The 12,756-nt window shown below is 41.9% G+C and overlaps 1 protein-coding gene across 2 annotated transcripts in view; it reads right to left on the bottom strand.

Moving 5' to 3' along the window:
• Window positions 1-12,756, bottom strand: part of LOC118232510 (PHD finger protein 21B-like) — a 47,695-nt gene extending 34,939 nt beyond the window's left edge. The window contains exon 1 of one of the 2 annotated variants that reach the window (XM_035427564.1): window positions 12,680-12,756. In XM_035427564.1, the coding sequence (XP_035283455.1) occupies window positions 12,680-12,700 (21 nt within the window). In that variant the 5' untranslated portion in view covers window positions 12,701-12,756. Of the gene's footprint in view, window positions 1-11,520; window positions 11,967-12,679 lie in introns of those variants that run through there. The other variant, XM_035427563.1, reaches the window with a different exon arrangement.

Below are 12,756 nucleotides of genomic sequence, written 5' to 3'. Positions count from 1 at the left end.
CAGTGGAGGGTAGTGGACCTGGCTTTGGGGAAAGCGAGCATCCATTAGCACCTATCTCCCTGTTCTGCCTTTCATAGCGAATTTGTGTTTTAAAGAGGCAAGCACCACGGTGTGCAGATTCCAACGCTACATAGGCCTAATGCTGGCGTTCTCAAAGGGAGGCTGGAACGCCGGGAATCTTTGGTTTCGACCGGGGAGAGAAAGAAAATCCTTGACGGCCTTCCTGCCCCCACACATTCATCAACGTGAAGAAAGAAAAGCAGAAAAAAGAAGATAGAAAGAATAGAAGAGAGGGAGAAAGGAAAACAGGAAAGGAGGAGGGGAGGCCTTTCTATAATGTCTTTCCATCTCTTCACAAAAAAAACTACTGTAGTAGGCACTTATTTTAACTTATGGGTTTAAATGAGGGTAAAATGCACTTCTATTTAGAATGTATCGCTAAGGTTTAACCAGTAACTGGGGGAAAAACATCTTTACTAAAGTCCCTCTTAGGACATAAAAATGAAAAACTCACGGCCACTGCTTTGAGAGCAAAATGCTATTCTGTCCGGTGGCAGGTGATTTAAGCATTCAACACACATTATTACATTTATAGGCATATTATAGGCTCTTATCCAGGCACACAGACTATCCTTCTCAATTCATAGTCATGAGGTCAGTGTGGTCCCAGAAGTTTCATCTAAAGTTTTACCTTTACTACAGAGAATTCTCTGTAGATAAATTCAGCAGCAACACGTCCCCTCCTTTGTGTTGTTTACAAACAGCAGCTCTTCAGTGTCCTCAGCTGCAGCCCTTCGCATTGATATTTTACCAGGGGACCACTTTTTAGCATAAAAAATGAATAAAAGATTAGAGACTAACTTGGTTAATGCGAAACGAAGCAAGGCTTCGCCCGCACGATTATGTTCAGCAGCTTGAACAAGCAGCAGTTCAAGTTCAAGAGACTGGAGAGCAACGTTATAACTCGACAAGGACTGAAAATAATTTCTGAAAGTACATTTGGTAAGAGATTGAATTGCCACTGCAGGCACTGTTATAAAAGTTGATGCGGGCACCATGATGGTAGCACTTTGACGACTGCAAATTTGTCTTCTCCAGTTCTAGTGCCATTTGCCTCTCTCAGTTCGATAAGTTACTTTGTCTAAAAGCATCTGCCAAATTGTTAAATTAGTTTAGAATTGCAATTACATTTTTTTTTTTAAGTGATTAAAAACACTGCAAATATTGTGGATCCTGAAATACACTTTTATGTAAAATAACATGGATTTTCAACACTTTCACCAATCTTAAAATACTTTCTGGGTGTAACAGGAGAACCAGTTTAAAATAAATAAATAAATAAATTAATTAATAAATAAATAAATAAATAAACATATGAGATTTACTGTCTTTCATAACAAGCTTCTGATCCTTAAAAAGGAGAGTGATAAAGTTTGTCACTGGTGCTCTGCTATAGACAAAGTACAGTGCATAAGACATGAGATGATAGCAGTAAAATGTATATTGGCTTGGGGGGGCTGGCTTGTGGTGCAATGTAACTGCAGGACATGAGCAGGTTTGGGTGGGGGGGGGTTCAAAATGGTAGAATAATTGACTTTGCAGCAGGATAAAACATTGTTGCTACGATACACGGGCAAAAGAAGTTAATTAAAGAGGGCACTGAAGGCGGCAGACATGCAAAGAGCAGCGAGATTGGCCATTGTCCCGTGACACTGGCCATTGTCCGCCTGTGCTCATAATTAGATTCTGATGTGTACAAGGCTGCCCTCTATTCAGATCTGACGCTATAAAAAACCCGGCTCTTCACACACCAACATCCTGCATGATGCATATCGCTGAATTTAGCAATTCAGACTGGCCCTGCTAGCCAGGGAGCCAGTCACATTTCATTCTGCTTTCATTTTTTGTGAGATTTAATTCTTGTGAGGTTCTTTTTTTTATTGATTACAGAAAGTTAAATGCAAAAGTACTGGGACAGCTGTGTAAAATTCTATTTTCCTCTATACAAATTAACTTAGTATTTTCATATCAAACAATGACTTAGAGGCACCCTTGCTTGCTGATATCTGCCCTTAAATGGTGCAAAATTAGACAGATGATGCAGTTATACAGAAACGCATCAGTTATGTCACATTATGAGTTATGGTGCAGTGGCATCAATGACTCTCATTCAGAATTTTTAAAGCTTTCATACCATTTTATTTTGTTTCGTTTACATCTGCAACCCATGCCAGGACAGGCATAGAAGGTTAACAGCCATTTTGTTTCTGAAATCCCCTCTGAAGCCTCATTGGCTGTGAATTGTGCATGTTCCCTCCCACTGCCAGGGAGGGACCTACAGGACCTTGGACAGCAGCAGCCTCTCACTAGACATGCTCACCTTCGGGCCAATCAGCAATCAGCTCGAGTGTTTCCCTTTGCACGTTATAAAGGCACAGGCCCCTGTGTCTTGGGAGGAGAGACCGTGTGGAACTCTGCCATTTTGTCTTTTGGTTCCCTCAAACGCTCCGGACCTCCTAAAAAGGCTCAGGGGAATTTTTGTTGGACTGTTTTCTTTGTTGGAAATAAAGCAACTAAAGGCCACTGCTTGCATCCAGTTTTGGGTGTTTCTTGTCCAATCACTGCCCCGTATGGCGGCTCCACCTTAAGCTGTGCCACACGTCCAAAACCCCCAACATTTTACCATGAAAAGAATGCTCCTCGAGTTGATTACTCAGACCTCCACATTGCCTCACCCCATAATTTGCATCTATTTATCAAATATTTGGAATTATTTCTGAGCGAAGGGGTCCCAGTTTCACCTCTGCCTCTTCATTACTTGAGCAGGCACCCGATATTGAAAATACAACTCGCCTGAATTCCATTTCACAAAAGCCTGCCGTAGCACCTTCACGATTTTATACTACCACCAATTCCCAGAATAATAACTGGTTCATTTGCCTAATGCATTTCTCATTAAGGAGTAAAAAGTGACCTGTTTCAGGGAGCAAGTGTCTCACAAATTATCAGCCTGATTAAAAGCGCTCTGCTTTGATGGTGTAAAACGCGTTGGAGATAAGGTGTTATTTCCCTATAAAAGCGAGAAGCCGTTTCTCTTGCCTGAAGTTAGCCAGAGCTGTGCCATGTCAGCACTGCTACACAAGACCTTCCTGGAGAACTGCTACCGTATGGCAGCAAATGGCAATTATGGGATGAACTATATCTTTCATTGTCATCACAAAGAGGGGGTACTGTACCATTTAGACGGCTGCAGACTGTGTAACAGCACTCATTCGGGATCAGCGTTCACACAGAGGCCCTCCGTTAACCGTTCTACAGTTGAAGACTGTTCAGCCACATGCCAAAAAATAAGCAACACAACATTCACCCCCCCACTCTAGAGGCATCCGCACACTGAAGACAAAGGATGTTAGAGAAAGGGGAAAAAAACAGATGCTCAGATGCTCACTTTCCACGTGAGATTTACAGCCTGGCCCGCTTTCCTGTCGCTGCTGGGGCTAGAACTGCTCGCAGGAACAGCAGAGGCGAAGTTCTGAAATGGTGCTCACAATTAAAACAGCCTTCCAGTCAAGGATTAAAGAGCAAGCAAAACAACGGGTGACACACACGGCCTGAAGGAACTGAAAGGGGAGAGTCGTGGGACGTTCCCAGGGACCTGGTTTCCCTGTGAACGGCCTTTCTTCACCCCTTTCCCCCTTGCTTGCGTCCGCTGCTTGGAGGTCTCAGTTAACTCCTGAACGTGTGAGATCATAAAAGTCAATAGAATGTTCTTAACTGAAAATTCTAATGCTGATGTCACAATCAGTAGTGGTAATGGAGAGCAGTGGAGTTCTAGAACAGTGACATAATGTTGGGGGAGGGGGGGGGGGAACCTCAGCTTCAAAGGGTTAAAAGACCTGCAGTTGAGGCACTGAAGACCAATCGGAACTCTGCATTCACTCTGGGGCCTTCCTGATGACTACAAACCCATGCTTCCCAGGAATCATAGGACCACAAGCTCCCCTTCTGAGGAACGGTGTACAGAGAAGCTGGGCCTAGTGCGGCTGTTATCAACTGACAGGGGCAGTCTGTGCAGTGTGAACTCAAAGACTGCAGTTGCCACAAATACCCGCACATTCAACCACGGGTGCACACATGCACGTACACACACATGCCCAATCTCAGACCCAAATCAGACCCAAACAGAATGCAACATCTCTAATTACAGCACCATGCAAAAAAAAAAACCCTAAACACACCCAAGCTCTGCAGCGTTTGCCAGAGCGAATTAAAATGCCAGAGTATTCTTTCAGTAGCCTACATGTTTTTAATGAGTCCCATATGGTTACCTCACAAGCATATTGATCCAGAGAATCAAAATTTCTCCGACAATAAAGGGGAACAAAAACGTATGATTATCTTTGCTGGCAGAGAGAGGAAGGAAAAGAGACCAACTTTCAAAGTGTAAAGCAGTGAAGTGTAAGGAGAATTCCTTTCGATTGTACACTTATCAGTTGGCTGCTTAAGTGCTTTTCAGTCAGGTAGGCCTATACCTTTTCTCATACCTTTCATAACGGTAGGTGTTAGAATCAGGTGTAGTAAGCTGATCCAAAACAAACAAATAAAACTGCATGTGAACTATGAAACTACAATGGCCAAGCCGAGAAAATCAATAGGAAAGAATTTGCAGGGAAAGAAGGTAAAGAAATAATTGGTTTTCCGCATCTAAAAGCCACAGGAGGTCAAGGGAAACAACGGAGAGCTTGGAATTAATCTCCTTCCTGGAAAACAAAACCAGTGAAACTTTCTAAAACCTCCCACATACTAATCCCATCCAGATCCCCTAATGAGCCTCCCTGGATTGGAAGCACAGTCCTACGGGAGAGGGAGGGAGGCGGGGCCAGGGGCACGCCAATCAATTTCACACATCTCCCACCACCAATCAGAAGGCTGGGTTTTAGGGACTGTAGAGGAACCTGGGAACACCCAACACCAGTGAGTGCAGGGATGAGCGAGTGTTGAGGGTGAGAGGGCACAGCACCCGCCCCCCCCCCCCCCCCCCCCCCACTCAGGAACACAAAATGGAGCATTTCCTGTCTTCTCAAATGTCCAATTACAGAGCCGAAGCCATGCACCGGCACCACAGCCCCTCCTTTACTGGCGAGGGCAACAGCTGGCCAGCAGATAATCAATATGTGGGAGAAACGAGGGCTGGAAACTGTATCCAGTTACCGCCCTGTGCATGTTTTTCCATTTCTGTCCATTTCTATCAGGAGTGTGGGGAGGATGCGCACCTTCCCTGCGTCTCCAGTCTTAATCTGAGAAACGGTGAGGGAGGAGGATCTTAACTCCTGTCTTTACAATCAGCTGCTGCCCTGCCAAAGTTTTCAGGCTTTACGGGCATTACTACTCCCACAAACCTGCCTAGTCTGAAATATGTAAACAGTGTTCCATAATGTTCCAGAATGTGCCGTTCTGTTTTTTTTTTTTTTTTAATATGTGGTCTGAAATATGTGAGTAGTAATGTTCCGGAATGTTTCCCCACTCCAGTGCAGTTTGAAAGGCTACTTACAAGAAGCGCTAATGTGTTAGCTTTTATTGATTGGCCAGCACAAGTCCATAGCAAAAAAAAAGTCACAAAAATTGTTTGTACATCACATTAAAATTCCATGATGGGACACTAATTGTCCACAATACACTTATTTAAGGTTCAATGAACATTTTAATCAAATTATTTGCATAGATTTTTCGAAAGTAAAATTTTTGGTTAGCATGAATGGAGCCAATTGTTGTACGTGCATGTCATGTGTAGCCTATGATTTATTAAACAAACTGGTAGCACTGTATACTGGAGTGTGACAACAACAGAAATGATACCGTGAAGTCCTAATAAGCAACACTCTCCAGAGTAGTGATTAAATACAGACATTACCCTGATTTTTTCACAACCCCACACACTGCCTCTATGCACCATGGCTATGCCTTAGCGGAATATAGGCTATTTAGCAAGCTGCAAAGCTACGACGCGCTAGTAAACGCTCCACTTTCGACAGTCCGAGCAGTTCGCTGCTGTACGCATTAACGCGTGCCTGTAAAAAGTGGCTCTGGGAGCCTGTGTGCGGTTTAAATGCTCCGTTCATTGAGTCCAACACAGAACACGTGGCCCGTTAACGCGCTTTAATTAGGGGTCTGATTTTATCAGTGAACGAGCGGGATGGACTGAGCCAGGATGACCTCCCGAGCGGTCATGTGACCGGTTTCTTGAGCAGTTCTCTTCCTGCTTGTTCCGTGTCTACCAGGCCTCACCGTGACCCTGACTGGGATCTTAAACAGGCCCTGACGGGGACACTACCGCTGTGCTCCCGGTTCATTTTGCTTTCTCCTGAATTCCCTCTGTCCATTCATGCACCCCCCCCCCCCTTATCTCTTACACCCTCTGTCATCCATCCATCTGATATCTCTTTATTCATTCCTTCAGTTCCCAAGGTCCATCTGATCCTTCTGTCTGTCTGCCTGACTGTTTCTCTCTGTCTGTCTGTCTGTCTGTTTCTCTCTGTCTGTCTCTCTGACTGTTTCTCTCTGCCTGTCTGTTTTTCTGTCTGTCTGACTGTTTCTCTCTGTCTGACTGTTCTGTCTGTCTGTCTGACTGTTTCTCTCTGCCTGTCTGTTTTTCTCTCTGTCTGTCTGACTGTTTCTCTCTATCTGACTTACTCTCCGTCTGTCTATCCATACCTGAATCCCTGTCTCCATCCCTCTTTCATTTCTCTCCTTTCTGTCTTTTCTCCTTGTTGCCTCTGTTCTATTTTCAATGTATATTTGCACCGGTTATACAGCGAACGGAAAACCGTACACAGGCAATAAAACCCAAAGCGTTCTCCTCCTTTAACTGGGCATGAGTAAATGTGCATTTAAAGCGGATCTTTCTCACTCCTTTCCCTGCAACATTCCCATGCTACCTCACGGGAAGCTTTATTAATTAATCTGGATGGGGGCGGTTTATGGCAGCAGAATCAAAACAGGACAAGCGATGCAGGTATAATCGGCTTACTGCGAGCGTGAGCGGTGAGAAAGTGATTTCACGAGGCAGACGTTTGCGCGTTTCGGACAGGGAGGCTAATCCGAGGACTTCCTCCGATGAAAGCAACTTTCAAAGGAACGATTCCCATTCCGTGGCCTGCTAATACATCATTAAAACTAATTGGAATCCAGTGTAACTACATTAATGGAAGCACAGATGCCAACTCAACTAAACTAATTATAAAATTCTTCTTTGAAGAAGACTGTTGAAGCCCTGACACACAAGAATAGTAGAGCAAAAAGCATTATCAAGGAAACATTAGGTGAATAAGGGCGATCAGTATGTAGGCTATATTAGTGAGAATGTATTACACACCCAGCACTGTTCTGTGAAGACTCAATGCCAAAGCAAACAAGAACAAACATCAATGTAAAACGGCAAAAACATTTATTGACATTAAATAGCCAATAAATAAATCAATGAGCAGGACAAGTGACATCACACCTCCATGCTTAAGGTCACAACATTAGATCTGAATGCTTTATATACGCGGTTGTTCCCTGCACTTGGAACTGTACTTCCCTCTAGGGTTTTCAACACACTTGTTCCTGGTTTTGGTTATACACTTTGTTGTACGTCACTCTGGATAAGAGCATCTGCCAAATGCCTGTAATGTAATGTAATGTAATGTAATATACTGTATCAATAAAACAGAATAAATATTCATGTGTCTCTCAACTGCATTGCAAAAAATAAGTGCCTTTTTTATTGTTTTGACTGGTACGATTATAAAAAAGTGAGCATATTACTGTAATATGTTCTTGGTTATTTGTGCGCATGTGCGTTCTTGTCAATAAAGTTCTGAGTTACAAATTACCCTTGCGTCTAGGTTGGTCTCACTTCCTGTGAGCTCAGGGCCCAGTGTTTCCTGCTGATGGGCATAGAGTAAGCACACCTACCCACCATCTGTCTAGTGTCTGCAGCTCGCTGAGAGTAGCTACATACAGACTCTGCGTTGCTCTTCAGTGAAAGAGATTCATCTTGAGTGGGAGAGTTTTAAAAACAAACAGCACAAACTACAGCATTAGAAAGTGGTTTGCAAATCCATCTATCCGTCTTTTAAAGTGTAATGGTCACATCCTGCATAATTAACATTACTTTTCACTCCACTGCAAGCGTCCACTCGCTTAGCCATGTAATTACAACAGGCAGAAAGTGCCACTCCATTTTCTATGGCTACACCTTAAAGGTGACATCACCACGGCTATTTTTAATTGGCTAGGTCCGTCCAAAAATGCATGTAATTAAGTAGGCAAATGGAATTTTTAAAAATGCAAGTGAAACATGAATATTATTAGCATGTTCAAATACCTGACACTCCAGGGGAACCCGCACACTCTCGTGTTTGCATTAAAAACGTACATAAATCTTAATTTAAGTGCTTAAGTGCTGTATAGAAAAGGAAATGCAGAAAAGGGCTTTAACTCCAGAGTTCAGAGTTCACAGCGGCTCTTTGTGCCACTGCAAGCACTACCCTCACCATAATGATCGCATGAATGAATCTATGAAAGGGTTATTTGTACTTTTTTGTGTTTGTATATACTGTATACTGTACAGTAGTACCCCAATTATCCCTGAGGGTTAGTAAACTTATAAATAATGATTATTCTTACTCAAGCCCATGCATTTGAGGAAATAATCCCACCTACAATAAAAACATTACATGTGACCTTGTTTTCAATGGCCTGGTTTTTGTTGATGCAGAACAGTATCTGACTAGGCAGAAACGAACAGTTAACTATTTTAATTATTGTTATTGCCCTGCCTTTACTGTGTATTTGACACGAATCTGCTCATTTTCACAACATTTTTAGTCCCAGGTGTGTCCTGACCACTGCATGCAGTGCTTTGCTTACAAACTGTTCAGTATGCAAACATAATATTCTAAATGCAAAAAAATTTTTGAGATACTGGTAATCACATATATTCCCGTCATATATACTAGATAATAATTCTAATTTTTAAAATATTACATCGTTCAATTTAATCAAAAAAATGAATCTGGACTTTTTAAAGCAAATATTACGACTAAGTACAATACTGCATACTGAATCCGGTTGCCAGACGTCTGGAACACGGTAAGTATCTCGCTTGCAAACCCAATTATAACTCTAGGATTCAACAAAAGGACGTACTGGTTTATATTCCAGGACATATAGCGAAATATTGCATTTTTACATGTGGCCTAATTGTGTACATATGCAGTAAACGGATATGCGTTTCCATCGTTAGGTTGCAAAGTTAAAAGCTTCACGTTTTCCGGAAATGGTCACGGGTAAACATTCGCTTTAAATAAACTACATATGGAAAAAACCATTATACGCAGCATATTGGTGGAACATATTGAATAGGGGAGGTCGTTTTACACGCAGATAAAATAAATAAGTCCTGTCTTGGGTCTCTCTCTCTCTCTCTCTCTCTTCTCCCCTCCCCCTCCACCAAAAATGGCATCAAAGCAATCAAAATGGTAATGTTCACCATGAATGGTGGCCCATCCCCCCACCACGAAACTCTGCAGACTTTTACTCCATGTTAAGAGGAGCCGACACCCCTTCTTACACAAAATGGAAGCTTCCACTATCAAAGTGATGTGCTCAAAAAATAGCCTAACATAAAAAATACTCGCAGATATGCAAATATCTGCATTGTGTACCAGTTTCTTTAGTAAAAGCGACCTCGTTCCATGTTTAAAGCATGTTTCCCTTTAAAGAGACGACAATGTGATGTTCAAATGATGAAAACTGCATTCCTAAGGAAACGACATCGATTAAACTTTAAGAAATGGAAAGTCAATCACACTAGGATCCAGATCTATATCGCGCCCAACGACAGTTATATATTTTTTTATTTATGCTTTCCTGTTTTCATCTTATTTTCTTTCCTCGCTTCTGGAACTCTGCAACGGACTGGGCGAGCGACTGTAAGCGAACGAGCATTGTGACTTCAAGCTTTCGATGCCATCTCTGCGTGGTGCTGAAAAATAGCTCCTTAGTACAAAGCACAAGAAATCAACTACCGCCAAGTCTTCACGGGTCGCATGCGAAATTAACTCCTAATACTAGTTTTACTGTGTGGAGGAAATATTAAAGTTTATCTCGAACACTATCTGGTGCATGATTATAGAAAAGTGAAAGTGTAGTCAATATAGCGGAGTCGAATCGAAGGGCTACCATGTAGTCATGTGACCGAGGAGAAATAACACCTCAAGACTGTAAAGTAACAAATTTGTCAGGCTTAAAATGTAAACCTAAATATTTGGTGCGTTAAATAACTATTTGGTCTCTCGTTTTTTCTTCTGTGTTTAATCTCTAAAAGTAATGGCCTAACACTTAAGATTCTCTCCTACACTACTCAACAGAAACATGTCGACCTACTCAAAATGGACGCTAATTTTTCCAACATGTTTCATGTTATACAACTTACCCCGTACCCAAATATAATTGCAGTCTATCCTAATGTCTCCTGCAACGTAAGCGGTTTCCTCATACCACACGGTACTGAAATAGCATACTTTTAGAACATTTTGACGCAGGCCATTTTTGTTTCGAACATGTCTGTGAAACGCATAGGCTACACAGGCGACACTGTGCCCACGAAGAATGAGAATGCGAATATCGCACAGATGTTGGCTATTCAGTACATTCACAAATTCTTACTTGTTTTTCGCTTGGGGGTGTTAGTCTTTAGTCTTTCGCGTAATTGTTAAGCTCGTCTTCGTACAGTTTAACAAAATGCTATTAACGCAGGCGAGAAACAAATTGTAAGTCGGTTATAACAAGACTGATACTCACAAAACTAAATTTAATACGCTGCGTTTTCCTGCAAAGTCACACTAAGGACAAAGCGGTGGAATCGTCGCTTAGTGCCCGGGGGAAATCAGAGAAAAAGATCTATGCTGATAAAGTTTTTTCACTCATAATAGAGCTGCTTATTGAGATGCAAAGCGTAGTACAGATATATCCATTGACCTGTGAGTCTGGCTTCATTTATGCAACTGGTTTCTAAATAATCATAATAATAATAATAATAATAATAACAAATCTTATTATTATGATTTTATTATAAGATAACCTATACATGACAACACAAGTGTTTCAAGTTAGTATGTTAGGGAGGAACAAAGCAACGAGCAAACACAGCAAGACAGTTTCTTGAACCTCATAAATATTCAAGTCTCGTTCTGCTCCCTACACAGAACCACCGCATTATTACTCCAATCCTTGTTGCTCTAAAAAGACGCACGACATTCCCAAACTACTCCGAAAAGTACACCAACAATTTCTCCACAAACGACATGCTATGCCGTTACAGACCCTGGACAGAAACAACCAAAGATCACCTAGTTATACGTTCGGAATACAAATCGCTCATGTTTGATCGGGTCAGTTCCCCCCCTTGCTCTCACTCGCTCAAAATACCAATAAGGGGTAACGGTGGCTATAATGGTAAGATTCTTGCATTACCTGATGACACTGAATTTCTACTTTCAACGCCTCTTGCAGGCCTTGTAGTTCCATGGTTTGACTCCAAAGCACTTTTCGTATACTTTCGAAGCAATCGCGGCGAAGTTTCCGAGATATAAAGAATATTTAAAAAGCGACAATAACAATCGAAAGAAGAACTACTCAGACCGCAAAGCAAGTTCTCGCTCCTTTGCTCGGAATCGGACTCGTCACTCACTTTACGCCAGTGAGGAAAGTACTCCAGAGGTCGCACAAAGATTTCAGCAGTTGGACAGATCCGCTTTTAAAATATTCCCGCAGCGATGCATCCAGTCCAGTATGATTTAGTTTTTTCTTTCGATCATTTTCAGTTGAAAACAGAGGACTATATGTTGTCCGAGTCCGCGGACTGATTTCACTTTGCCTCGGGAAAAGCAGAGCTTCGGCTGTCAATGCTAATTCGAGAGTTCCCGGATGGAGCGGCGCTAGAAGAGCAGAAACTCTACACTTGGTCTGTCACACACGCGCGCGCGCGCGCGCGCACACACACACGGCTCAGTCATGCGCGCTCTTACAAAAAAAATCACCAGAGGTTTACATTGCGAAGCAAACTCTAATAAACTCCAATAGTGTGGCTAATTATTTCCGACAGTATTATATATAAAATAATAGGCTCTGACTAAATGTACTGTAAAATCAACTAGCTATATGTAGCCTATTTTCCTTCTAATCTGTGGATGTGTGCTGTTATAGACTATAATGTATCATTTCAACGTTAATCGTTTTAAGCATTCACTTAATAAATGTTATTGGCCAATGAAATATAGTCCGCTGGGTAAGGCAACCTGAGCTAGTATGAGCTGTTATTCTTGACTAGTTAGCGATACTTGTTGGTTTGTTCAGTGACAATTTGTTGATTATAAATGGGCCTACTGTGCCTCTTGGTGATATCACTTCTGTATTCCGGAGGCCAAACACTGAAGTTCTCTACTTTAATACGTCACTCTGGATAATATTGGAATATAATACAATCTTCACAGAGGCTCAATTACTAGTTTTGTTGTTAATGTGTAGGATAAATTCACGTCAAAATTATGTTGTAGGCGGCTGTTTACGCTTATGAAGTAATGTGCAACTATTTATAAATATTTATAAATTTCACTGGAAATACAATTCTCACCCATTGTTGTCGTTGGTTCATTATCAGCGTTTGTGCCAACGTGTCGCCCTGTGGTGTTGTCCATGTTGCTCTTAGAA

This window comes from Anguilla anguilla, chromosome 7 (assembly GCF_013347855.1).
Source record: "Anguilla anguilla isolate fAngAng1 chromosome 7, fAngAng1.pri, whole genome shotgun sequence".
In the NCBI taxonomy this organism is placed as follows: Eukaryota; Metazoa; Chordata; class Actinopteri; order Anguilliformes; family Anguillidae; genus Anguilla; species Anguilla anguilla.
Note: the sequence above shows the minus strand (reverse complement) of the source record. Positions and strands in the feature narration are given on the sequence as shown.